This window comes from Caloenas nicobarica, chromosome 4 (assembly GCF_036013445.1).
Source record: "Caloenas nicobarica isolate bCalNic1 chromosome 4, bCalNic1.hap1, whole genome shotgun sequence".
NCBI lineage: Eukaryota > Metazoa > Chordata > Aves > Columbiformes > Columbidae > Caloenas > Caloenas nicobarica.
Genome location: NC_088248.1, coordinates 4981688 through 5008189, shown reverse-complemented (window position 1 = coordinate 5008189; position 26502 = coordinate 4981688). Strand labels below are relative to the sequence as shown.

Genomic DNA, 26502 nt, shown 5'->3' with positions numbered 1-26502 from the left:
CAAAAATAAAGAACTGGTACCACCCTTAAGGGAGCGTGTGGAATCCTACCAAATTGGTCTTTATTTGCCTTAGCTTTTTTTTTTTTACAAAAGTCTTAAATATAGGTTAATATGTAAACACTGTGCACGCACTGAGAGTTTGATCCTGGCCTGTTGAAATCAATGGCAAATTTCCCATCAACCGCAGTAGTGCAAGATCAAGCTCCCTGTTAGGATGGTACGTACAAGCCTCGAGTCATTGAGGGAGCCTCGGATTCAGGAAAGCAAAAGCTCAGCTGCTTCTTTCAAAACCAGTTGCTGGATGAATCAGACTTTGTGCCGAAAACCTTCTTGCACATGTTGGAGTTTTCTTGATGGAGAGGGTATTCGTTACCTGCCAACAGTTCTGCTTTCCCTCTCCTTGCAGTGTAACGTCTGCCAGACGACAGACTTTCGTACTTAGTCACATAGCGCCTGTGAAGACATGATGTGGTGGTCTGGCATTAGCAAATTTATGCAAAATCTGTACCCTGTGTGTGGGACTAGAGATAAACACTTTACATGCAGATGAGGTTACACTTCCACAATGTGTAGGTATAATCAGAAGATGGTTTAGTATCTGCAGAATAACAGATACTGTTTTCCTAGGATTTCATGGAGATCCTGGAGTTCTTTAATTCCCCTCAGGCTTACCATCTTTTGGAGCAGAAAAGCCTGAATGGAAATCTGGCACAGGCTCTGCAAATGTTGTCACCCTTAGGTCTTAGCAAGTAGGGATTAGTAGGGGCTAGTAAATCTGGCTTCTCACATGGCAATGCAATTACAGCTCTTTGGCTACCAGAAAGCATCTTTTTAACCTTATTTGCACAGTTGTTTAGCTTTCAGGAAAGAACTTAACACACCAGGTACTTTTGTTGACGCTAGTAAATAGCAGATGATGAAGAAAACTTTCAACTTCAGCTGGTTTATGGCTACGAACTTCCTCTCGCGAGAGGGTAAGAGAGAACTACAGCTGGCAAAGACTCAGGTCACCATCAGAACTGACCATACACAAGGGGACCAGCATCTTGCCACTTCAGTTAGTTTACTTGCAAAACCAAATTAGAAAATTGGACTAAAGTGCACATTTGGAGCAAGTTGTGATCTTCAGAAAGGTTCTTTCTGACCCTCAGGGTTGAGGGACAGAGAAGAATGGGTTAGCAGAGAGCTCGGTGTGTTGAACAGCCTATGCTGCACCTGACAGTGTTAGGCTGAAATTTGGCCTCTGTTGTTAATCTCTTATGGCTGTGAACACCAAAAGTTCCAGATTCAGCAGCTGGCTGGAAGGACACCTCATAAATTGTATGTTCTTATATCTTACCTGAATGGAGACTCAGCTCTGTCCATCTGCATACAGACTAGAAATGGGTACTGTGAAAACTGCACCGTGGAGATGAAGTCTAATGTCGTTTCTACTTCCAAAGTGGTTTCCATACCAGTTTTCACAAAGAAGGAATCCACCTCAGTGTTGCCAGCTGTAAACATAGCTACCCTGCAAATAAATGCAAGCATTACAATTAATTCAAAGCACATTAAGAGGAAACTAAATCACAGACATACTATCTGTACATAAAAGCTGCCCTCAAAGGAGCCTGTTCTTCAGGTAAAGGTATATAAATTCAGATGAGATCAGTGGGATCTGGTATTACCCAGGTGGAAAGGAAAAGAGAAGTACAAATGTTCTCCAATGTACGTTAATTGTTATTTAATTTTAACTTATCTGCAAGGTCTTTAATATTTAAATTCTTCTCTTTGGGACTTCTGGGGCTCAGGAGCCTGAGCTCTCTACAGCTATAGCACACGCTGGGAGTATCTCACCGGTTCTTGATGGTGGTTTTGGATTCCCTGTACCACAGGCTGAACTCCATCCCTCCCGAGATGTCGATGGCCAGGCCACCCAGGAACTCCGTGCTGGCCCTCGGCCCGGACTGCAGCTGGATCTCCTGGAGCCATCAGAAAGCACACGTAACCCCCATTACTGACCGCACGCCACGGGGGTTTCCTTACCCCGCCTTGCGCTACCATCACGCCACGTGTCATTTTGCAGAAACGAAAAGGAATAGCGGGCTTTTCTGAAAGTCAGATGAAACTCCTCACTGGAGCCCCAGCAATGTGCAGCACGGTGTGACTTCTTCAGCCCGTGCGGGCCGTAGGATGCAAAGTGCCGCAAGCAGCTGTGCAGCGGCTCCGAACCCACCGTACGGCAGGAATTACGTCTCCAGTGGCTGGGTGGCCAAACCCATAAGCTAATACACCTTAATTGCCACTGTGAATTTGCATTTAATGCATTTTACATCAACCATCAAGCGTGCTCATAGCTTCTTGAAACCTCTGAGGCTGGACTGGAAACGCATCGTGTGGAGTCTGTTTCGGAAGTGATAATGTAGCTCAGGGTCATGGCAGCTCATTACTTTTAAGTTTTGACACACGGCCAAGATTTTAAGGTTCACTCAGCTCGGCAATCTAACTCACTTTATATAGTTGTCCTGCTTCCCTAAGAACTAGTGGATTACTTCATTCTTTTAAAAGAACCATTAGTTTGGGAAAAGTTTATTTTTATCATGTCCTTTGTGTATGGGATGCTCCCTCCTCTTTCTCAGGGGGTTTTCTCCCTCCTCCCGAGTTTCTGTGACTGTGGTATTCTCGGCACCTGTAATGCTGCAGGTGTTTGTAGGACACGTGAATACCCAATTTCCTCCCCCTTTTTGGTGTTTAGGTGCCTTAAAAGCACAGTGGTTCCAGCTAATGCTGTCCCAAGATTTAAGAAAGAAGCGAGCAGAGACAGTCTGGTTTCCTCATCCCTACGGCAAGGAGCAACATTTGGGGAGCTTTTTATTCAAAGCATTAATGTTATCCTGCCGTAATTGAAGACCTGGATAATTATGATGGCTGTGTAGGGTTACTTCATCTTTTAGGGTAAAGAAACGATCTCTGAAACAATCTCTTTGGAAGAACCAACTTGGTAGTCAGTTGCTGCTGAAGAGGGCTTGAGATTTAATGTAAGAATGCAGTGGGCTGGCTGTGGCTTATAAATCCAGCACACCTCCAGCAAGCGTGGTTAAATTGTGCTCTGATTTCTTATTTTCAGCCAAGTAAAAATCATGTCTTGGAATTGTGGTCTTTCTGAAATCAAGAGGAGTTTTTCTACTGACTGCAATGGGGCAAGGAATACTTTCCTTGTTGGTCTGTTTAGGTGTGGAGATAAAGCTTGACTGACTTTCTTTTACTTTGCTTTTAATTGGGTCTGAATTGGTGGGTAGCTGTTAACAAGCGAGGAGGTAACAGTATACGTTCTGGCAGAGACATGTACATGCAACCAGAGGAGCAGATATTTTTAGATGCATTGTCAAATTGCACCTAATAATATTAGAGTAGGCTTGGTTTCCAACGGCTGCACAGTTCAAGGATTTAAAGGCTACCTAGGACTAAGTCGGGTTGGTCACATAAACCAGCAGAGAAGCTAAGGAGCACTTGTCTTGTGTTTTACTAGCTCATCTATTTCCTCATTTAGCGCTCAGTCCTGTCTTTCGCCTTGCATGCAAATCCAGTGCAGGCTGATGGGAAGTGTAAATCACAGGGGCCCAGGCTCCTCAGGGGCAGTATTTTGCTTTCCCTTCCTATTTTAAGCTTTGTATGTCACCTGCAGTGGCAAATGTGATATGAAAGTTCAGAATTGGTAGTTTGTCACTGTTTAAAATGCTGAAACATGCTATGTTTCAAGTAAAAAAGGTTTCTTTACGTACTGCATTGACAGTGCTACTGTAATGCAACACAGAGACAGCTGAACCAGGAACTTCTTTGGGAACTGGCCGTCTTCCACTGGGCTTTGGCTTTCAAATGCTTTCTCTGAACTATTAATACAGTATTTGATTTCTCTGTGCTTCTGGCAGGTGTGTCGCCTAGGAGAAATATTAACACTACTGAACTTTAATGCAGGTGATTTAGGAGTCTCCAAAACAGTTTTATGAGAGCTGTTTATTTTGTAGAGGGAATCGTAACTTCTGGACAGTTATTCTTAGCCCTCAAACACAACTTTGAGACCTGGCAATGGCTGTAAAATACACTCCGATTTCAGTTTGTGGAGTTATGCAAGAAAAGAGTTACACATGGTGGGCGGGATTGTAAGCTTTAGAAGCAATATTATTAGCTTGGAAATCACTTCTCGAAAATGTGCCTATTGTGATTACTGCAGTTGTTAATTCAAGGAAGCTGTTTTCAAGGAGGGGAGATTTTTGGTAGATTTGACAGCACTTTGAGTATAACTCAGCTGTGATCTCTCTGTTCAAAACGATCCCTACAAACAGCAATAGGGGAGTGGAACTTTTCTAGTATTTAAAAATCACTTTTCTCAAAATCAGGCTGTACCAATGCAAAAATTACAACTCAAATATTTCATAAGTTCTTTGCTGACAATTCATTTGCCCCCATTTTTAAGCTCCAGTCTTGGCTTCCAAGCCATCCTTTTGGTGTTGGATCTCAGCTGCGCTGTCTGTATCTCCCGTTCGGTTTTCGCCGGTTCTGCAATCACACTGCAGCCAGCTGTGCCACGCTGAGTGTTGGTATCACAGAATGGGCACTGTTTCCCATGCCTGCTTTTCTTCTTTGACAGAAGATAAATCCATGTTTGGCTTGGTTGTCTACGCTATGAATTTGTAAAGGGGATTATGTTCTGAGAAAGGCCTGTGCATGCTGGCCAGGGAAAGTGGAGGTCGTACTCAACTATTGAGAAGCTAGATTAATTATGGCTCTCTTGCACTGTTTTTCCTCAGTTCCAGTGTTATGCCATTCACACTTCCATTCTAACAGTGTTTTCTGGTACAGTTTTAATCACAATTCAAGAACTTGACAAGTGAAAGCATTTCTAATGAAGCTTAACCGGGTTATGTGGAAGTGCCCAAGCCGTGTTGATGTTGCTGTTGACCTGGAACGTGGCAGTAAAACCATTCCTAGAAAGATGTGATGTGTTTAAAAGGCAGCTCTGCCTGAAGCTGTGCTCAACAGCGCTTTAAACAATTTTTTGCCTTTCTGGGGTGTAGAGGTAAGAACAAGTGCCTTTTTGGTTGTGAATACACACTTCAAGTTGTGTCCACTGCTTGAGGCCCAAGGAGCTTAGGCAGCAACTGTGCTACTGGCAACCCAAGAGAGAAAGCAGGGGGAGATCCCGTCTCATCGCACTGCCGCCATGGCTTCCAGAGAGTCGGTGACTGACTGAAAATATTACACTCTGATATTGTGATAAACAGCACGCGATCCCAGCCCTGATGTGCCCCAGACTTTAGTGAGGTTCTCCAAAGATGAGGAGTGGAGATTCTGCTGGCTGGCAGGGCTCCCGAGGTGCCCAGCCAGCTGATTCGGCCAGGGTATGTATGGAGCTTGGTACATGCACAGCATTTGGGAATATTTAGTTCTGTAAACACCATGCTCGTATGCCCAGGACTGGGCACGATTATCTTTCTCACCTCTGCAGTCTGTTTGTTAAATAGGTCGTGGTAAAGTTTTTGCCCATAATCTGCGTGTGAACTGTAAAGTATTGTTGGAATGGGCTTTAGTTCGCCAATTTGCACACTACATGGGAAGCCCTCTAGGCTTGTATACCATTATAAAGGGGCTGAGTTGGGTTCAGGATGGGGACAGCTGTCATGTGCAGGGAGTCTTTCTGTGTAATTTTGATCAGCGTGGATTTTCTCATCATCTGCTATTGGCATTTTCTTTTGCCAAGAATTAAAAGGGAAAAGTAAAAAGTAAAGTTTGAGCCTGCAGATGTTTCATGACCTGACTGCTGCTGTTAAATCCACAAGTTCTGAGGAGATCCTTGCTTGGGAAGAACAAAAACATCAAAGAAAAAGGTGGCCCTGCACTTTCAGAGAGACATCTAGATTTTTACTCCTCCAATAATACATTATGTAGCTGTTTATATTTGTATATGAGTCTATATTTAAGCATAAAATCAACAGGCCATTTGGGGTGACAGTTGCATAAAAACTGCGTAATCCTCATTTTAATTTCCAGTTTTGCCTAGCAACAAACATTTGAAATTTGGAGCTCTTAGCGTAGCTCCTTGGAGGTTAGTTATCTGGGAAAGCTTGAGTACTCCGTGATTCATTCATTCACTACCTGACAGTTATTGCCTAATTGGATGTAAGGTCTCTGGACAACTTGTGAAGAAGAAAACTTAGGTCGTCGCATGGGACAATACTGCATTACAAGAAACTGTGGGAAGGGAGGCCATAGTTGATAGCGATATGAGTTTTCTATAGGAAACTCAGTTGGATTTGCCTTTATTCAGTGTTACCTTGTTTTCTAGAATAATATCTGTTCTCATCTTTGTTCTAGATTACTTTTCATCTAATTTCATTCTGTCGTTTAATACCTGTGACATTCTATTGCTCCCATAGTAAGAGAAGCCTACGTAACATTGATCAGGTTTATCAGCATTGAAAAGAAAGAAAATAAGATATTCTACAATAATGGTATGGGGGAGGGAGCATCTGTGGTTAAGAGATAGAAAAAGAAGCAAACAGTGTGCTATTAGTACCTGTGAGTGATCTGTCAGGAGGATAAGTCCTTTCACCACGTTCATGAGATCTCCAGTTGCTGAGAACATTTTAGACATTAAATCACTGTAACCTTCGAAAAATGTAACTGGCCTGAGCTGGACATCGAACAGAATGGCTGACATGCCAGCAAAGGAGTCCAGGTTTTCCTCGCCTTCATCAGGAGTCGCAGCTATTATGGACTCCAGACCTTGAGCTTCAATCACCACCTGAGAAGCAACAGTGATACAGAATCAATTAAAAAACTCTGCCTGATCCAGGCTGTTAACAACCCTACACATTTTCTTAATGTCTAAGAAACTAACTCTAATTTATGTAGTTGTAGATGAAAAAGTATGAGGTTAAGACTTAAGGGAACTAGGTAGACCAGCTAGAAAAATGGAAACTAAAATAATCTCACAACATTTTTCTTCCTTTTAGATGCAGGCAGAATTTGCCCATACGCAGCTCACAATCCTGAGCCTACTTGTTCTTCAAACAAATTTTCCTTTAATCATGTGACTATTTTCCACTGACTTTTGGGAAGAAAACCCAAAGATGTTCCACTGTGCAATTTTTGTCCTGCAGAAGCTTAAGAGGGTTATAATATTGAAGGTATTTGCGTACATTCGATATACTCCTTTTATTTCCATACTGTGTTATACCTGAAACACAGGACTTTATTTTACAAACTTGCAAAGCTTTTACTGCTTACATCAGATAAACAGGATAGGCTTTAGCCAGAGATGAAACTTGATAGATGATATGGAAAAAAACACCAGTGTTTTTGGTTAGGGCAAACATGTGCCTCGTTGGCTGTTGTGGATTTCTTTTTCCCATTATTGGCTTGTTCTCTGCCCAGTGCAGCAAACCTTATGGTCTTAAGCACTAGCTGAATTGATTTAGAAGCTGTAAGAAGAGGAGCACATACTGGCTTAATTTTTATGTACCATGTGGCAGTTACCTGGATGGCATGAAGTTCAGAATTTCTATCAAAAATATGGATGTTCAAGTTACTTCTTCTTAAAATGCCAGAGCCTGAATAGAGGATGTCAAGGCTGTATGTGGATGATACATCAGGACCACCTTAATTAAAAAAGAAAGAAGGTACCTGTGACTAAACTAGTGGATGAATCAAATGTTTGGGAACACAAACAGGGTTAGAAGGCAGTTTCATGGTTACATACGTGTAATATAGCCAGAGTAGGCAGAGGAAGAGCCTGTTTTGGAGAAGCGTTCATAGTTAGGAGCACGCATGTCCTTCAGAACTTGCCGAACTATTTTGCTGTGGTATTTCAAAACAAACAAACAAACAAAAACACAGAGACACAAAAACATTAAAGTACTAAATGTATTACTGTTCCATAGAAATGCTGAATTTGAGAGAGGGTGAATTTCCCAGTAGAAAAGAGGGTCTTCAAAACCCTCACATTATCCCACTTCAAATCCGCCCTAACCCAGAGTCTTTTTTCCAGTTTCAGCTACTGCCTGGAATCATAGGTAGAAAGGCAAGCAAAGGTCTTGCTTGAAAATTAATGATGTTGAGAAGAGATATTTTTATTATTTTTATTCTAGTCCTGTGATGTTTAAAATTTTTCTGGTTCACTGGTTCTCAAAACATAAAAGCAAGGGCCCCACTGAGAGAATTAACACCAACACATGATATTTAGTGCAGTAATACACGTTAGATGCCTAATTCTTATTTGTATCTCTGAAAACGTGACTAACTATTAAATGAATGTCATTGAAATGCAGAGGTTTATTCTGAGATACCAGTACTTAAAAGTGACACAAAAGTCAGGCATCCTTTTATACTCTCCTTAAACTTTACAGTAGTATTTCATGAGAACCTGTGTATCCTTTGGATTTCTGAAAAGGAGTAAGGACGAGCTGTATTTATTTATACTGAACTTAATGTACCTTGAAGGCATTTCAAACTGAAGTATATCTTGGATCATGGAGACCATGTACTTGGTCATTTCCAGAGGCAGTTCACCTATGGAGAGAAGGATGTTTTTCACTTCCATGTAGGACGGGTTACTGTTCAGGATGACAGCAGCTGCAGCAGTTCGCACTGTCTTCTCGTGGACTTTACGATTCTGGTGGTATATCCTGTTCATTGTTTCCTTCACCTGGTCAGGAAACAGATTATTCAGTCAGTGCTCACACAGATGACTGGGCAAAGTACAGACTGGAATCTTGTTTATACTATCAGCTTAAGCTAGCTCCATAGCTAAAGCTCATACATAAGGATATATTTTCAGCACTCTGTTTTTCATGGTCCTTTTGGAATGTACAAGACATGTATATCTCAGTGACCACATGAGCAAGTGGGGCATCTGTTATGTTCTCTCAGCCACAGTCCAAATACAGCCTTCCACACTGATTTTCACAGCGGGGCTGTAAATAAGCGGGACCACTATGATCAAAATACTGTGGCAGTGATAAGATCAAGAGTGAGATTTTCTTCACTGCTAAGGGAAGATACATATTAAAAAAAAAAACCACCTTGCGATTTTGATTTTCTAGATAGTGCCTGTGGCGGCGTCATGTCCCTGAGAAGGTTGTGACACATCTTTGTTACGGATAAGCCCATGGAGACCGTGTGGCCCCAGCGACAGAACAGCCTCCAGCATGTTCATGGCAGGACCTCGTGTTCCACTGGTTTGTTATGTCTGCTCTTACTCTTGGAGGCTGCAAGGTGAGGTGCAGCTGTTTTACCCTTCTCTTACTTCATGTGTTCTCCCCGGCTGTGTGAAAGCACACAAAAGAACAGGAGTTACGCGGGTGCCCAAGTGTTCCTAATGTCTCCTGTACATCAGAGAGAAGGCAATGCTTTTGCGAAGGAAGCCCTGTTTTCTCTGCAGGCTGCCTGTCACCTTTGATGGTGGCGTGAGCCTTTGAAGCCAAAGGCCAGCTAGCGCTGGCAAACTGGGAGCTGGGATTTGGCAAGCAGGAATGTATAGAGTTTTCTGGCTGGAACTGAAGTGTGCATAACAACTTCCCAAAGGAAAAAAAAAAACATACATGCAGCATCTTTAAAAAGATTGGGACTGACAAATCAACTCTGTTAATGTATACTTTATGTTTAATACAGTCTCTGTACTTTTTTTCTTGGGTAGTGTATTTTCTTACCTCTTTGGTGAGAAAAGAAGGATCGTATCTCTGTAAGGCAGTGACAGCAACAGTGCTGATGGGCCCTTCTTCTGACTCAGCATATTTCAGAAGCACTGGAATTGCTTCGGGAAGGAGGGCGTTCTTCAGTGCCAGCAGGTACATCCTCACGTTGTCATCTTTCTTTGCCTTCTCCAGTCTACTTAGAATCAGTCTTTTGGCTTCCATAACAGCCTAAAGAAAATCAAGAACATGTTTAAATGGTGATCATAAACCCACCTTTTGCCCTTGCAGAAGCAGGAGGGGCAGAGCTGCGTTGCAGCATGGTTTTGTTTCAAAGAATTGTTGCACAGGGTTAGCAAAAACTGTCATTTGTAAACTGTATGTCACTGGCTTCCTTCAAGCATAACCAAAGTGGCTATAGCCACAGTGGCACTTAGTCCATAGATCTATCATTTGATAACTTCTCCTGCCCTGATTCAAGGACTCCAGAGGTCTTACTTGTGGAGCCAACATGACCCCACAAAAAATGACAAGGGAAGTGTTCTTCAGTGCTTCATAACATAATGTTATGAATGTCTGGTAATCAACAGGGGAAGGAAAAAGGGATTCCTAAGGGCCCTGCAGGTGCTCTGTGTCTTTTCAGCAGTGTGCTGCAAGCCTGAACAGCACAGATCTGGCAAGCAGCAGTGCCTTGTCTGATCATCCTCATCCTCTATCACCAGTCAGTCCATGATGAAGGTGATAGCCTTCCTCCTGGGTCATTCTGTGCACATTTGGGGCAGAACTGAGTACTGAGGTCAATGAATTTTCTTCACAGAGCTGAAATAACCTAAGGTGATTGCAGATATTAAATAGATCCTGAGTCTTCCAGTGTTTCTCTGAGGACATGCAAAGCTTTTGGACAAGTGAGCACAAGTCCCGCTTCTGCTGGCAGATTGGGCAGTGAGAAAAAGTTCTGTCAAATGAGGGAAAATCAGGAGAAATCCATAGAATGGGAAGATTAAAGCCTAAAGCTGACAAAGTAGATGTCATTATTATTATTTAAAAAAATCCTCTCCCTATCAAACATAGGAGTTTATGGGCTTACTTTAAAACGGGGGAATATGCTGCCTGTGTCTCTCGCACTCTCCCAGTAACATCAGCAGAGTCACTCCCATGTGTTGTGACCCAGAATTTGGCCAGCAGTGCACAGCAGATACTCACTGGAAGCTTGCAGCCTTCTCTGTCACACAGCTTTCTGATGAGCGCTCCCATGACAATGACAAGAGTTTCTCTGATTTCTTCATTCGCAATATCACCCTTGAACTTATCCTGTTATGCAAAAGCAACGCTGTTAGTCTCTCTGTCTAAATATGACGAGCCACAGTCTGTAATGGGCTGAATACCCTCCCTCATTTGTTGTGACCATGAGTGCAATGCAAAGGCAGTGGTGACCCCAGCGGCCTGGGCTCAGGCTCAGCAGAGCACTGCTCTGTCATTAAATATCAAAACTGATCGCTGTTTTTCCCTTGAGTTACATTTGGCGTTTCAAACAGCAGATTCATTTTGAAGCTATGTATTTTTTTTAATGGTTACAGGACTTTGATAAGGCTTTTCATCCTCAAATGGTTTTGCTAACACTCAGAATGCTGTTTGTTTTCTCAGTAGTAGATATCTCTCCCCCCTTGACAGGGATGAGGCTCAAGAGTATTAACTGCATTGTATTTATTTTGTCCTTTGACTTACAGTTAAAGATTTCAGGAGCATTTCACTGGGGTGAGAAGCAAATCCACAGGCATACAGGAATCGCTCCTGCAGGATAGAAGTGCTTGCATCCTTAAAGTCAAGAAAATCCAGTATGGCCTCGAGCGATGCCGGGGTCTGAGCGGAGGTTACAGCATCCACTATCTGCGGACTACAAAGAAGTGGAAATTAACATATCGTTGTAATGAGCTAGAAAATACTGGAAAGACTTTGCTGCATATAGAAAGAAAGTAGCTAATGTGCTGAAAGATCTGTTCATTGCAGGTAAGAGACAGAATTTATTACTCTTGTTGGAAAAAACCGTGTCCCTGAATTCTTCTACTTCAAAATGGTAGATGAACTGCAGAAATTATTCATATCCATGGACAGTAATATTTGAATTTATGTAAATATAGGACAAAAACGTATTAAAAAGCAGAACTATCCAGAGTGTCTTATAGTTTACAGGACAAGGTTGTAAATGGAAAAAAGTGGTTTATTTCTACATACACAATGGCAACTAGAGAACAGGCTTCTACACTACCTGAGTTACTCTCAGTTTTATCTCTATTGTTAACAACTGCTATAATTTATCTGAAAGGTCCTGCCTCTGAAATGCTTTCCAACTCCCAAGCCTAGGCGTGCATGCTGTTCATATCCAAACTATAATATTAGGACAATATCCAGGGATGAACCATGCCCTGCTTTGCTGTGTTTCCGTTTGAAGGAAATAAATGGGCAAGTCAAGAACAAGTTATAGAGTGTTTCAAAACAAGCAATGGGGATAAGAACCTTTGGGTAAGCTACAAAGCATGTTTGCCTTGCATTGCAGATATCTTGGTGGCTGAACAATGTGCTGCAAATATATTACACTACAAAAAGAAACACAGCTTTACCAAAAAAAAAGAAAAATCCTTTTCCTGTAGACAACACTAAATACTGGTTTTGCATTGCTAGGACATCATCAGAAGAACTTAATCTGTTTCCATGCAATTTGCCCTTCTGCAGTTTTAAGTAAGTTAAACCTTTTGAATGCTTGTTCATGATGACTTACAGAAGTTCTTTATTTTCACTTTTGATAATCTGCAGTATCTCCTCTTTCGTAGCTTTTCTGATGTTCTGAATAAAGGACAAAAAGCTTCTTGCTGCTTCAGCTTTGGAAAGTTTTTCAGGGTACATATGTTCTCTGATGCTCTTCCAGTGTTCAGAAAGCTGCAAAATAATGCACATTATGCCAAACTTCTCAGATCGTGGCTTCACTTCTCAAAATCAGACTTACTAAATACAGGTATGTGGGGCAGCTATTGCTTAAATTAGCTGAAATCCAATAGATTGATGATCCTTTAGCTAAGTATTATTTACTTTATGATAACCCAGCACAAATATCTTTGAAACTTTTCTATAGCTATCTCTCTTCCTACTAATGTACATTATCTTAAATGCAATCTATTTTTTAACAAAACATGATTATTTATACTGTAACTGGAATAAGGTGAATTCACTTCTCTAGCAAATTTACTGTACTTTTCTGGTGAATATAGTGTTCACCTTCTGTTCTGATTTTCTCCTAAGTCAGTTTTTTTAAAGTGGGAGATGCACTCCCACTGGGAGATGAAATCTCCAATTCACAGTTTAATCCTGTTTTCTTCAAAGATGGTAATTTTTAAGCGGTTAGTGTGGAACAGGTGTAAATGTCCCATAAGCAATTCCCATTTCTTATTCATAAACCTGCATAAGATGGGGAGGGATTTGTGATTATTGTACAAAATGACAGGTAAGATGGTATTAGAACAGGTGTCAGCTTCTTCCTATGTTGTTGCTGTATTTATTCAGCACACCACATTTTTGACCTAAGCCAACATGGTACCAAAGCACATTTATCTGTCCTTCCAGCTACACTCCCATAAGAAACTGCTGCAGGTATTTTGACCTTTCGTCTCTCACTTGCCTTTGCCTCTATTATCTCAAATTATCAAGAACATTCCTTGGTGAAAACTCAGCTGTTCTTTGCAGCAGTGCTTACTGCAGTTTTCCTGAGTGGGAAATAACACTAGCACCCATGTGACCTTTACTAAAATACTTCCCCTCTTCATGGGTTTTGTGTTAGGCAATAACACTTGAACCTGCTGGCAAATAGAAGTATCATTCAGCAGTACAGAGGGCAACTTCCATCAACTGTAACAAACAATAATTAGGCAACAATGATTGAGACATAGGATATTTCCTGAGGATTAATGACCAGCTGGGAGGAGCTGGTGTTCCGAGGCACAGATGGGTCTGTTAGCCTCAACTGGTGATTAGTGCTTAGCACCAAGGTCAGTGTGGCTATTATAAGCTGAAATTGGATAAACATATGGGGCACCTTCTATTCCCCCTATTGAAGTTGCGCCATAGCCTGGCAAAAATCTCTAACCTCATTAATCCTGTATTTTGCCCTGTGTGGAGCCCAGCTGTGTGGGCTTGGCCCAGACCCTAGAGACGAGCAAGGTGGGAGATATGAGCTGGAGCCATCTCAAGCAAAAGAGAGTGGAGATCAAGTCTTTTTTTTGGGGGGGTGCTCCAGCCATTCCACTGCTGCAAGGAGCAGCTGCCATCTCCTGCAGTGATCACGACTTTGGAAAACAGCATTCACAGCTGCCTTTTGTGAGGGGCCTCGTTCTCCTGATGTGGATGTCAGGCAGTTTGGACTGAATACCCCAAGGATTCAGGCACAGACACATGCATTTCCATATGGCAACTCGGCCGAGCTCAGAAACAAATCTGTCTCTCTGACAGAGAGATCAGACCTGAGGTCTTGTGGGCACTCTAGGAAAATTCAAGCTAAACCAAGAGGTCCTAAACCAAGCAGGAGCTGGTTTTGAGTGTCAGTGCCTGACAGCTGGTCTACCAACCTACAAAGGTTGGCTGCACAAGGCAGAACAAACCCACCTCAGTTTCAGAAGGGGCAAGAATCTGTTCCTGTGGGAACCATGAGCATAAAAAAATGTAAGAACCATGAGCTCCTCTGAAAAGAGTATGCTTTATGGTATCTACACGCAGAAACCTAGGTCTAAATTTAAATGTAAATGTTGGCCATAAGCTCACAGGAGCTGCCTTCTGTGAGGTGGAGATAGTAATGGTTATTTTAGCAAATTCGTAAAGATAGAGATAAGACCTGTTATGATTTTTAAAGGGTTTTGAAAATGTAAAACTGCAGGGCATACCATGTCAGCATGGCGTTAATGTATACCATGATATATAAGCACCAAATGTTATGTTGCTGCTTTGGATACAGTGTTCTGTTTATAGACCCCATCTTTTCATAGCAGTTACTGTAAAATACAGTGAGAAAGCAGGACTTCATTCTCATCGTGCCATCAGGTTTATAATGACATAGCTCAGTCCCCAGGCGGTGCTCTGGAATCGTACCCTATGTTTATTAGCTTGGTCTGGAAATTATAACTATTAAGACAAACTCGGTTCCAAGTGACAAATTGGTCAGCACAAACCGCAATGGGCAGAGTCAGGGAAAAAGCACCTGTCCCTGCTCTGTTTAAGATCCCTTGATGTTCTCTGCTCAGAACCGCTCCAGCACGCATGCAGCAACATTTCTATCTCATTTCCCCTGACATTTTTTTTTCCTCTTCTCTGCAGCTCAATAAGCATTAGACAAGATAAATTATTACAGTGCAATGCTGCTTCCAAATAACTAGCACAAGTTCTAATATAGTAAGGTATTTCTGCTCATAAGGAGTATCTCTGGAGGATTAAAATCATGTGTGCTGAACAGAAGCCTATCCTGCTTATCAAAAACTGACAGAGAATAATGATCTTTAAATTAATGTTCCCATTCTCTGCTAAATTCATTCCACAATGGTAATAGCATTAAAACTGTTTGCTATCAATCACTTTAGCAATTTGTATTAGTTTATGATGAATAGCATCAGTAAAACAAAAGATGATGCATTTACAGTACCAAGCTCTTAGTAGTCTTTAGATGTCTTAAATATATAAAAAAAAGGTTTTGTTGTTGGTTTTGGTTTTGTTTTTTTTCCAGGGCAAAAATGAGAACAATATTGGACTTGGCAAGAAGACTGAAGTCCCACTTTATACTTATAAAATACCTATAAAGTATTTTAAATAAAATACTGCTTTCAGGCTCAGGCAGTGAGAAGAGGCTAGATATATTACTAACAAATGTTTAGCCTGCCTAAGGAATGGCTAACTACCTTTAATTTCTAGGAGCAGTTCAGCTCCTCCATGACAGAATTGTTCATAAACACTGGCCAGCCATCTTAAAAGGCATTTCCCACTCCATCACCCAGAAGAAATAAGCTCCTGCCAACTCAAGGTTGGCAAAGGTGAGATATAACAAAAGGGTGTTGTATTTTCTAGTGTTCTTGAGAAACACTCAAACTTTGAAAGGCAGCAAAAATGCTGGTACTTCCAGAGGCAGATTTTAAAACACCCTTGTGTGGTGGAGCACCTTTGCATCGCTACCATGCTCCCCTCTCCTGGTGGGCTGCTCAGACAGAATCATCTTCCACACTTGTTCTGCTCAGCTAACCGGCCCGATGTCCAAGGAGCCCATGCTTACTTACTGAAGGACACTTCTTGCATTTGGATTTGACTGGCTCTGCTACCAGTGACACGGCAACGTAGCTGGAGTCCAAGTTCTTGACAACGTTGGCGGCTTGCTTCTCAGCGATCAGTCCCGGGCCAGCTTGTACTGACTTGAGTTCCAGCCTCTGCCTGTGTAACCATACAGGGAAGACGTGGTCAGCACCTCACCATTAGGGCAGAAATCACAGCAAGAGGAAACAAAAAAACCCTCCAAAACCAGAGAACACAGACTTATCGAAGTCTTATTTTAAAATGTTCAGAACATGGCAAGTCTATGTCTTTTTTAGGGTAACAGAAGTATCTAATACCAGCAGAATTACTGCTAAGAGGTACGTGGTATAAAATACCTAAATAATAGACTTTCTAAAGCTTTATAGTACCTGGTAAACAGCCTTCACTAACCATATACATTCTGAAAGGTTTCATAAATTTGTTCTTATAAAGACCTGGAAAGAGAGATTTGAATATACAGTTTTTAAGTATCATAATACTAAGGAGGTGCCCGAATTTATCTTGTATGAGTATCTTGTATGCCGAATTTATCTTGTATGAGTATCTCCAAACTTTCAGTGTTTTAGAGCCTGGAGACTAACACAGATCTAGGTTTCATGGTCGTTTCCTTTCTATGCAGCAGATTTTGTATTCTATACTTCTGAACTTTCATGTACTAGAAATAGAGAGAAATGGAGATCCATTTGAAGTATTAAGAAGTGAAAAGACACAGAAATGGAACACTGCAGAAGTAATGTGTTGCTTAAAATATTTTGACCAATTCCAGCTGTTTCTATTTAATTTCTTATGAATGTCATTATTTATTATTCGCAGTATGGTAGAGACCTTAATCAAAGCTGGACTAGGTACCATATGGATACAAAAGAGACCTAAATCCTTACCTGGAGAGTTTAGAGCCTTAGATCTTGATGGTATAAGACATACATATTTGGCCTGACTTGAACCACTAGTCCTGCTACTATCAATGACAGTCAAATTACCCAACTTACTTTGAAACTATTTTGGAACCTGTTTTTCGTCGGAAATTCAGAAGCAAAACATAATTTTCTTCTGCCTTAATGGATTTAATGAAACTGTCTTCCAGCACATAAATTGTGGCAGATGTGGCTTTCGTACTAGCATCTAAAATCTGAAAATAATTTAAAAATAAAGCAGAAAAAGGACTGATCAATAACAACAGAATAGGAAAAGAGCTCACATTGGGGCAAAACTCATAGTGAAACAGAGCCAGATGAGGAAAGTGCATGTGGGTTGGCAACACCTCAAGCTAAGCCTACAAACCAGGATCTTCCAAGTTCCCAGGAATTCCTTCTGCAACAAGAAGTCACTCACTTCTGCACCATGTGTTTCAAATTCAATACATGGTGGAAGGATGAGATGAAGTTATGAGCAGGCTGTAACTGAGAAAATACCCAGTACTACATTTAGCCAAAAGTACACTTCAAATAAGATGAGAAGCTTTTCCAGGGAAATGTCTTGTAAATAAGATTGTGGTGTTCCCACCTGGGAAGTAAAGCCAGCCACCTTGCTTGATCTGTTTGTAAACAAGATAAAGTCTTTGTGGCAAGTGTGAAAATCAGGAACTCACTCATAGTGTTAAACTGGTTTATTAACAGAGCACGTGCTTTGCAATCCTCTGAGCTGAGAAAGGTCCGTTGCTGACTTGGACGATCCCAGCGCCTTCAGCATGTGTCCAGTCTGCATGCAGTAGTAACCACTTAGAAGAGCATTTAGTAGTAATGAGGGACCACAAAGGGCTTTGACCTTCCAGGCAAGCCTGACAGGGCTCCATTCAGGAGTCAGCATCTCGCCCAGCATTTATTGTGTACACTAAATGCTGTGACCTAGGAGCTGGAAGAAGGTGACAATTGTCACTATGACTGTTATTGTATATAGTGTTTTCCTCCAAAAAAAAAGGAGCCTTGCATTGATTAAAAATTCAGTACAGCCAGGATAAAAGTGCTGTAAATCTGCATAGAAATTAAAATATATTATGGATGAGACTCAAAAATAATGAGAATTGGTGTGCTGCACTTAATGTCAGCTGAGCCAAGGTGGTTTGCACAAGAGGAGAATCCATTCTGTGTTCTCTGCATGGGTACTCCATATGAAATTTCTGCTAGTAATACTACAAAATGTACATGCAAAATTTGCTTTCTGAAATGCAAGAAAGGACTTTGGAGAAAATTAGTAATAGCTATTAAGGATATATTTTTAAATAGGCAGAACAGATTTTATTTTGTTACAGAAATCATACCTGGTTGTGGCTGGTAAATCCTTGTTTTTCTATTTCACAGGAGTCCAAGGCTTTTATTTTAGTCACTTGATCTTGCCGCACATGGTAAGTAGTATTGCATTTACCAGATATGTCCACCTTGAAAAAAAGGGTTAAATTAGGACAATTGCTTGAATTTATCTTTAGGACCCTGGAACACCTTCCAAAGATGCACCATTTTCCTCACTGTTGGAATCTTTTACATGAGATGCTGCACCGTTTGGGCTTATTTACCAGTTTTGAAGGTATCGGTGTTTCTAACTACCTGCTTGGGATAGACAGCGGTACTTTTCATTAGATAACTATAAAGGAAAGTAACAATGTTTGTTTAAACAAAAAAAGTCAGGAAACACACAGCAGCAGGCACCATACTTATGAATTTGAGTTAATTTCCAGCTTTGCCCATGTGGACAGTTGTAAAAATTTAACAATACAACGCAAGTTAAATGGATGTGGCTAAACCATTGCTACCTTTCTGTAGATACTGGGTTTGATTTAAAATGGCCTAATCTATTGAATTGAGTTTAGGAATCAACTGACTTTAAACATCGGTATAATCCCTTTGATAGTGAACCTGGTTTAAGTTAGTATATGGCCGAATCCTGGTAAATTGGTAAGAGAATTTTAAATCAAATATATTTTGCCAATTCTTTACGTTAATTGCAGCAACCTGACTTGTGTCAATATTCAGAAGGCTGTCTTTCCATCCCCAACCTCAAATGCGATCAAAGGGCTGATTTCTGTCACCCTTCATTCCTTCTGCAGCCATCAGGAGCCACGGCTCTGCCTTTCCGAGCAGCCCAGGCCCTGCCTGTTTCTCTGATGACGATTTTCTTGCAGCACCGTACCTCTTGGGCAGCACCGGAGTGCAGCTGTAGCTGGAAAAGGCTGGCCAGCCCTCTCTTGATGTTCTGAGTAAAAACAGGCTCATTTTGATAGGAGTAGAAGTTTTTGACCTGTAGGAATGAAAGTCAACTATATAACAAATCTGGTTAAGTGAGAAAGGAATCGTGAGGTTACTCCCTAGAAAAACTCCCTTTGTTTTTTCTTGATTGGGAAACTGAATTTGGACCTATTTAAGCAAACTGCAGGGTTTGCAGGGCCTGCCAATAACACTGCAAACGTGTTTCAGGCTTTAGCTGTACCTAAATACGGTTTCAGCAGGGTGAGCATCTTTCCTGCCTGTTAGTTCGAAATGGGAAACTTTACATAAATTCACAAGGGACTAATTTTTCTGCATAATCCTCAGATAATCCCTCCCCACATGCACATTATATCTGTTGCACTTTAATCACAGATTACAAAAACACAGAATGAATCATAGATAAATCACAGTTAGAACGACTTAAATGACATGTCAAACACATCACAACCTTTGCACGGGGTCAGCTGTTGTGCTTGAGCCTCTCCTCTGGTAACAAGACTTTGCACCTCCACTTTGCATTCGAGGTGCTTTAAAAGTGCACTTTTTTTCAGGAACTGTAAGTACAATCAGTGTGTTATCTCGGGGCGACCCTGGAAAGTGAAATCACTGTACCAGGGATGAAAGTATCACATCACAGAGAAATCAGAAATGGAGAGTGCAGACCCTATTACCTGAGAAAAAGCCCAAGTTTTCAGTACTACATCTCAGTCTTAGCACGTGAACTGCTTAATGCAGTAGGAGCAGATGTATTTTGACCGTGTTCTTCTGATACCTCTGTCCTCAATAGGGATGTGTACAGTTGGGAGCCAGTGCTGTCCTGTTTCTTTTTATGTTGTGTAAAACTGATGACAAGGCTGAGTCTGAAAGCGACTGAGCCAGGCCAGGGAGCAGCTGCGATTCAGCAGGCTGAGCTGGCGGCCAGGGTATGTGCTCAGTGCCTATTTACAGCCGGAGAGAAAGATCCTGCCGGGATAGGGTGTCACAGCCCTCACTCTGCTCCGCAGGAGAGAAGAGGGAGTGTGACCTTCAACCTTCCTCGCTGCCCCTCTGCCCACATCCCACCTGCTGAGCATTGCTGGGGCTGGGGACCCAGTGCAACAAGCAACAAGAGGGTGAAGAAGCGTGGAGAAGGAGGCAGAAGCAACCACAGCTCCAGCCTTGCTGCTCCCTGGCCAGAGCTGTAGGCTGAGCGCAAGGGGACGAGTGAGCAGCTCTGCAGGGAAAAAGAGGGGGAGATGGATTTACTGGAATCCCCTTTGAGCAAAACTGGGACTCAGAGCGACAGCTGGACATTGGGGCTCCTGTGGTGGGACTGTGCTTCGTTGGTCTCACAGGGCAAGCTATAAAACCCAGGCACACACAGACGCTCCTGCTCACTGTCCCTTCTCTTCTGAGTTTTGGAGACAGTTCCCAGTAGGGCAACAATATGAAACGCTGTTTCAGCATTAAGCTCATTAACTTGGGAGCACTGAAACCGTAGGTGATACTGAAGTAAATAAGCACATCAGAGAGGGGTGAAAAGCAGTCATGCTAAAGTATTTGCTAAGGGTTTAAAGTGATTAACACTGTTCCTCACAGACTCAGTATAACCCCCCTCATGACAGACTGTATCTCCTTTTCTGCTTTCAGACCTTGGATAAAATCCTGGCGTCACTGAAGTCAACAGCACAAATCTTACACAGCAATTGTGCGTATATTTGCATCTGTACCCATATGTTTGTGGCCAATCTGCTGTTTACTTCGATACTGGATGGTGTTGTCAATACACAGGAGTCTTGGGCTGGAAGGATCCCTTACACAGGTAAATTACAGTCTGCTCTAAACTCTCATATCTTGTATAGAAAGATAAGACATGATGGCATATAAAGAATACTGACAGGATAGTGAATTGATAAATTCTCCAAGCCTGTAAGAAAAGATTTGTCTGAGGTTTCCTCAGGGATTGAATTTTGAAAGACAGGGTCTTACTTTTCCACGAACTAACTCAAGAACCATGGGTCTCTGTAAAGCTTCCAGATATTCTTTCCCGATGATCTTCTCTGTGCTTTTTCCTTTGAAGATGTTTTTAGCAGCTGGACGTTCATTCACATTTTCAACTTGAACATCTCTTATCTAGCAAAGTAAAAACAAAGAAAATGCATGTAGAGAGCAATCTGGCATTGGCCTGGAGCAAATTGGATAGATTAAATCACTGAATACATCTTTTTTATTTCTTCATTTCTAGTTCCGATCATCAGTCTTCCATAATTACTATGTCTATGTTTTCAAAAGAAACCAGCACTCACTGCTGGGGAAATAAGTGACAGAAAAACTCATCATAAAGCTAAATAGAAAATCTGGTTTGTATTTAAAAATTACATGATTTGCAGCTAGAACCAAGGACTTCAGACAACCTGATGCCCCTCAAGTAGGTGCCTGCACACCAGTTGTTTAAAGCTATAGAAGCTGTATGAAGCTATTACAAAATATAGGAGATATTCTGAAGTTCTGGCTTATGACGTTAGATATATTCTTGTGAAGTCTTATTCTACAGGGATCAGCTTATCAAAGAAGCTGGTTTTAGTTGCTGAGACTAGAGAAGAATAAAAGATTTAGATCATCTTTTGAAAACAAGTTCATCAAGATTCTATTAGCGGTTAGATAAATACAGAAAAGATTTGGCATGTTTAAAGTTATCTGATGGCATTAATTACCGTAACTTTGATCAGCTGGTCATCATCATTGTCAGGATTTCTCCATAAGAGGTTGACATCCACACCAGAAGAAATCCGGTAGCCTGCACTTTTCTGTAGTGATGCTTTCACCCGATCAACATACACTTCAGCGGAGTAGGCAAATTTATATAGCTTGTCATTATTTAAGCTTGGTCCAGTAGTGTGCCCTGTTTGGAAAGCAAAAAACCAAACTTAGTGGTTTAGAATTGACTAACTGACATAATATGTCATTTTCTCTAAAAAACACCTTTAGAAAAATTAAAAATGTAATTGCCGACAGAAGATCTATAGGTCTGTTCCTGCCACCCTTCATTACAGAGGTTGTCCCACTACATCAGCTGGGGTTCTTTTGTTTAAGTTGACACTAATCTCATATATTTACAATAAGAACGTCCACAAAATCCTGTGTTCTAGCTCTACACTTAAATAAAGAAAGTCAAATTCTTTACTTGGGTATGTTAGCATTAGAAATTAATCCAAAATTATTTGGAACTCAAAATACTGTAATTAATCATGCAATTTTTGTGCTTAGCAATTTGAAATGCACTGCTGTAATACGTTGAAGCCAACAGAAATTGTTCTCTGCACCTCTTGCATGTTTATTGGAAATCTTTCCATCGAGCGCCCTGCCCAGGGATGACATGAATGTAAAGAAGACATTGGGAAAATATTTTTTAGATTAAATAATTAAGTGCTTGTTATTGAAACTAAATAATTGTTGCCATAGCTGTGCCCCTGCTGTTAATTGATGTATTTTAAGGGATGTAAAAAGCCAAATTCTAGCAAAAATGCAACTTGCATAGTCCATTTATGGTGCCATTTCCATCTGCACTAACAACAATTCGGAGAAACTGTTCCTTCCCTAGAGATTCAGTTGCACTCTTGTTAGTGTAAATGCAACCTGTAGTATAAAAACAGCTTTTATTTTTCCTTTATAAAACTACTTTCCGCCACACTCCTTTCTTCTCCTCCGCTTCTCTCACACACAGCCATCTGGGGAATGTGCAGCACCAGTGTCACAACTCAGCCTCAGGCACAGGAGTTAATACCGTGCCTCTCAAATCCCTGGCTAAGGAAAATCAATTTCTTCTTGAATACCCTTTAAATATTTTGTCATGAAGGGTACACGTAACATCCCTTTTCACTGCTTTCAAGGGCTTCCCACCTCTGGTGCGAGTGGCTACAAAGGTCTCTTGCACACAAGAAAAACTGATTAAGTCGGTTTGTAGAGGGAAGGGAAGGGAGGAGAAGCTGCCTGTACTCAAAGTTCTGTTACATTTGCCAAGTAAATACACACGCAGTGACCTTAGGTGCTGTCTGTGAGCAGCACGGCACTGGCCTCTCGCACCTGAATGCTGCACCACTGAATGCAATGGGAATTTCTTCATGGAGTTCAGGGTGTGCAGAGCAGAAACAAAAACTTCACAGCCGAGTTAATCTAAGAAAAGCAAAGTTCTCTCCTGCGGGAGATGCATCTCGGTCTTATGACAAGTACAGGGAGAAAAAAAATAAGAAAAAAGTCTATCAAAACATGTCAGACAAGTTCTTAAGCATGCTGTAATGTAATCAGTGTGTCCAAAGTCCCTTGCAGAGAATCAGCAGGCTATCTTGATTTATGTCATGGCCCTCAATGTTTTATTTGACTCTGCTAAATAAATTTCAAATCACTGCATTGGTAAAAAGGAAACCCAAGATCTTCTCTTGCTTCACTCTCAGATTTTAAATCCCAGTTGGGTAGATGCACGGTGTAGTTTGAACACAGCTGAACAAGTATATTCTGCAGTGCTCAGAGAGTCCCCAATTCCCCTTACTCTTGTCAGTTTTGAAGCTACATCGCCCTTGAGAGCAGAGGGTGCTCCGTGCCTGAGCCCTTCAGGGACACCCCAGTTCCTTGCAGTACCTCGGAGCTGGTTGCTTCCTGGTTCAAAATGTCCTTCATTTGCAGCAGAAGCGGCAGTGCTCAGGATTTAGTATTGATGGAGATTTTACAAATGCCGCCCACTAGGTGCTTTCTAAACACAGAGGGTGACACACTTCCATCTAAAGATAAAAGGTGAGGGGAAAGCATGTCCAAGAAAAATGATCTGGGTGCTGAGAGACGTGTCTAATTAGTTAAGGTGGATGTTTGTGGTTTTGCTCCCTCTCTCTTTTCATTTAAAAGCGCCTTTCACCTATCCTTTTCCCACAGCTCAACCCATAGACCTTTTTTTTTTCCTTTTACAATAATTCCTTCCCTCTTCCTCCCTTTTAGCACTTGCTTGTCCCCACAAACAAAAGAGCTGTTCCTTCCTGAAGTAAACAGAGGAGCAAATGACACAGCAGCTACTTGCAAGTGTAATGGAAGAGATTAATAATTGCAAAGCATTTCTGGGAGCTAGAAGAACTTTAAGTTCTGAAAGCTTTCACCATTTCATACGTGGAAAACACTGCGGGAGCCAGGGCAGAAGACGCCTTTACTTGCAAAACTGGTGTCAGTGGATCACAACGAGAGAAGCAGCAGGGATGAGGCGGTACTGAAGGCAGTCCCAAGGAGCCAGCACTTCCCCAGGGGAAATGGGGAAGCCAAGAGAGGCAACTGGAGAGCGCGGTCAGTTTGAGAGGCAAGGGGGATATTGGTGGCCAAGGGAGAGAGACACAGTGACACTGCCCAGAACCAGTATTCAAAACAGCATAATTAAATTTTCTTGCCACCTCTCCTGAAGAAAACACCAGTACTATTTAAGAAGGATTATTCCTGCACCTTTCTTGTAGAAACTTTTCTTACAAAACAAACCAAACAAACCTGCCTTTAGAAACTCTTTCCTTTTCATTCTGGGATCCTTGCTGCCCATTTAGCCATTGCCATTTCAGCTGATGGCAAATGTCCCACTGACGGAGAAGGGAGGAAAGATGGACACAAAGTCTGCAATCGGCCATGCTCTCTTGGGGTCAGAAGTGCCTGCTTTCAAGGTGGAGTGTATAACACATAGTTTGACTAGTAATGTTAAGTGTCTGTCATTAAGGGTAACATGCCAAGTCTATAATTAAATCATGATACTGTATAATACAGAAGGTTACACTGCATGAGTAGAGACAGCTGTCAAGTCCTGTGCCTTTTATTAATACATATGGCATGCACAGCATGTGCGTCTCTAACTACTTGCTGGCTCTACCTTCATAAATTATATTTGCCACTGTTTCTGATACTGGATAGCTTTAAAAAGCAAAACCCATCCGCTTCTTTGAGAACATTTTTCAAGCGCAACTGCAGTAGGGAAGTTTCATGTGTGCTGATCTGGCAGTCTTAAAAGAAAAGAATATTCCTTCAGTATTTCCCAAAGGCAGCATGGCCTGGTGGAAAGGGAAAACACTCATCCTAGTTCCAGCTCTGTCACTGAGGCACTAAGTGGCGTTTGGGCTAGTAATTTAGCTCTCAATCTCTCTGCACAAGAGAGAGAGAAGACCTGGCAGAGCTGAAGGGAGGACTAATTAATGAGAAAATGCTTGCTCAGTACCCTGGGGATGTAAAGTGATAAGCAACTTCACATCAAGAAGGAGCTTTGCTTAATTGATATTAAGGAGAAGCTGAGAAGGGCAGACATCAGAAATGTGGCACCTCGATATCTAGCCATAAACATTACTTGGCAGTCTCGTGAAATACACTCATGGGCAGAGGAACTGCCTGCAAACTTCTCTGCTTTATAACTCCTGTCATAAGGGGGTATGGAGGTAGGGAGAAAAAGGTTCCTGCTCTGTGCTTACACAGATGCCCTGCAGCGACCATGAGAGCACTTCTACAGCCTTTTTAAGTTTCACCTAGGATGGCGTGCCCCCCCCGGCCTTCATCATGATGAGGACATCCTCATAAAACTAAAAACTAGGTGTATGCCCGTGCTTTAAGGTTGCTGCTCCTCTAAATTTGATATCAGGTTGTACATGAAGGGCCTCTACTAAAGACACCTTTCCTTGCTTCATACGCTGGCACTGCTGAAGCGGGCAGTCTCCAGATTTTATACCCTTGACCTTTGCCAGGACACCTGAGTAAAGCCCTGCTCCCAGGGCTTGTGCAGACATCCAGGTTTTCATGCCTTGCTGCAGAGCGAGCTCCCCACGAAATTAATGGGATGCTTGTTACTGACTCCAGTGGTAGCTGAGTCAACTGCTCAGAAGCTGAAACCTGGAGAGCCCTGAGCACTTCTGGCTCTGCTCCACCAGAGCACTTCGGTGTGTTTAACTTTTGAGCATGTGAACAGCCCCTTTGAAGTCGGTGCCCCCACAGCATGTCCTGACTAAGCAAGGTCAAGATCCCAGGTCTCCTGGCTCACACCGCCGGCCCTGTGCACCTGAAAACATTGTCTCCCCCATCCCCCCTGCCAACATGAATGCTGAAAGCACTTACATCTTTGTAATTACTAAAGGTATTTTACGTTACTCAAGGACGGACAAGTAAAGACGATAATTTTTGATGCTAAAGAGATCTGTGTACAAACACTGGTTATGCTTTTGCTGAGCCAAAAGCTGAACCAAGCCCAGTACGGACCTACCTTTAACAGAGGCTGAATAGGTGGAGATGATGCAAAGGAACAGCACGGTAAGAAGAATCAT

The 26502-nt window shown here is 41.9% G+C and overlaps 1 protein-coding gene across 1 annotated transcript; it reads right to left on the bottom strand.

The window, feature by feature from the left end:
• Positions 1-284: 284 nt before the first annotated feature.
• On the bottom strand, positions 285-26502 carry MTTP (microsomal triglyceride transfer protein). The gene is made up of 18 exons (XM_065634062.1): positions 26442-26502; positions 21898-22085; positions 21173-21316; positions 19128-19235; positions 18262-18378; positions 16994-17133; positions 15971-16121; positions 12445-12602; positions 11394-11562; positions 10872-10979; positions 9687-9899; positions 8472-8683; positions 7739-7836; positions 7516-7637; positions 6554-6781; positions 1837-1961; positions 1340-1510; positions 285-453 (listed from the first exon to the last, which is right to left on the bottom strand). Exons 1-18 carry the CDS (start codon positions 26500-26502, stop codon positions 285-287), a joined length of 2682 nt encoding a protein of 893 aa, XP_065490134.1.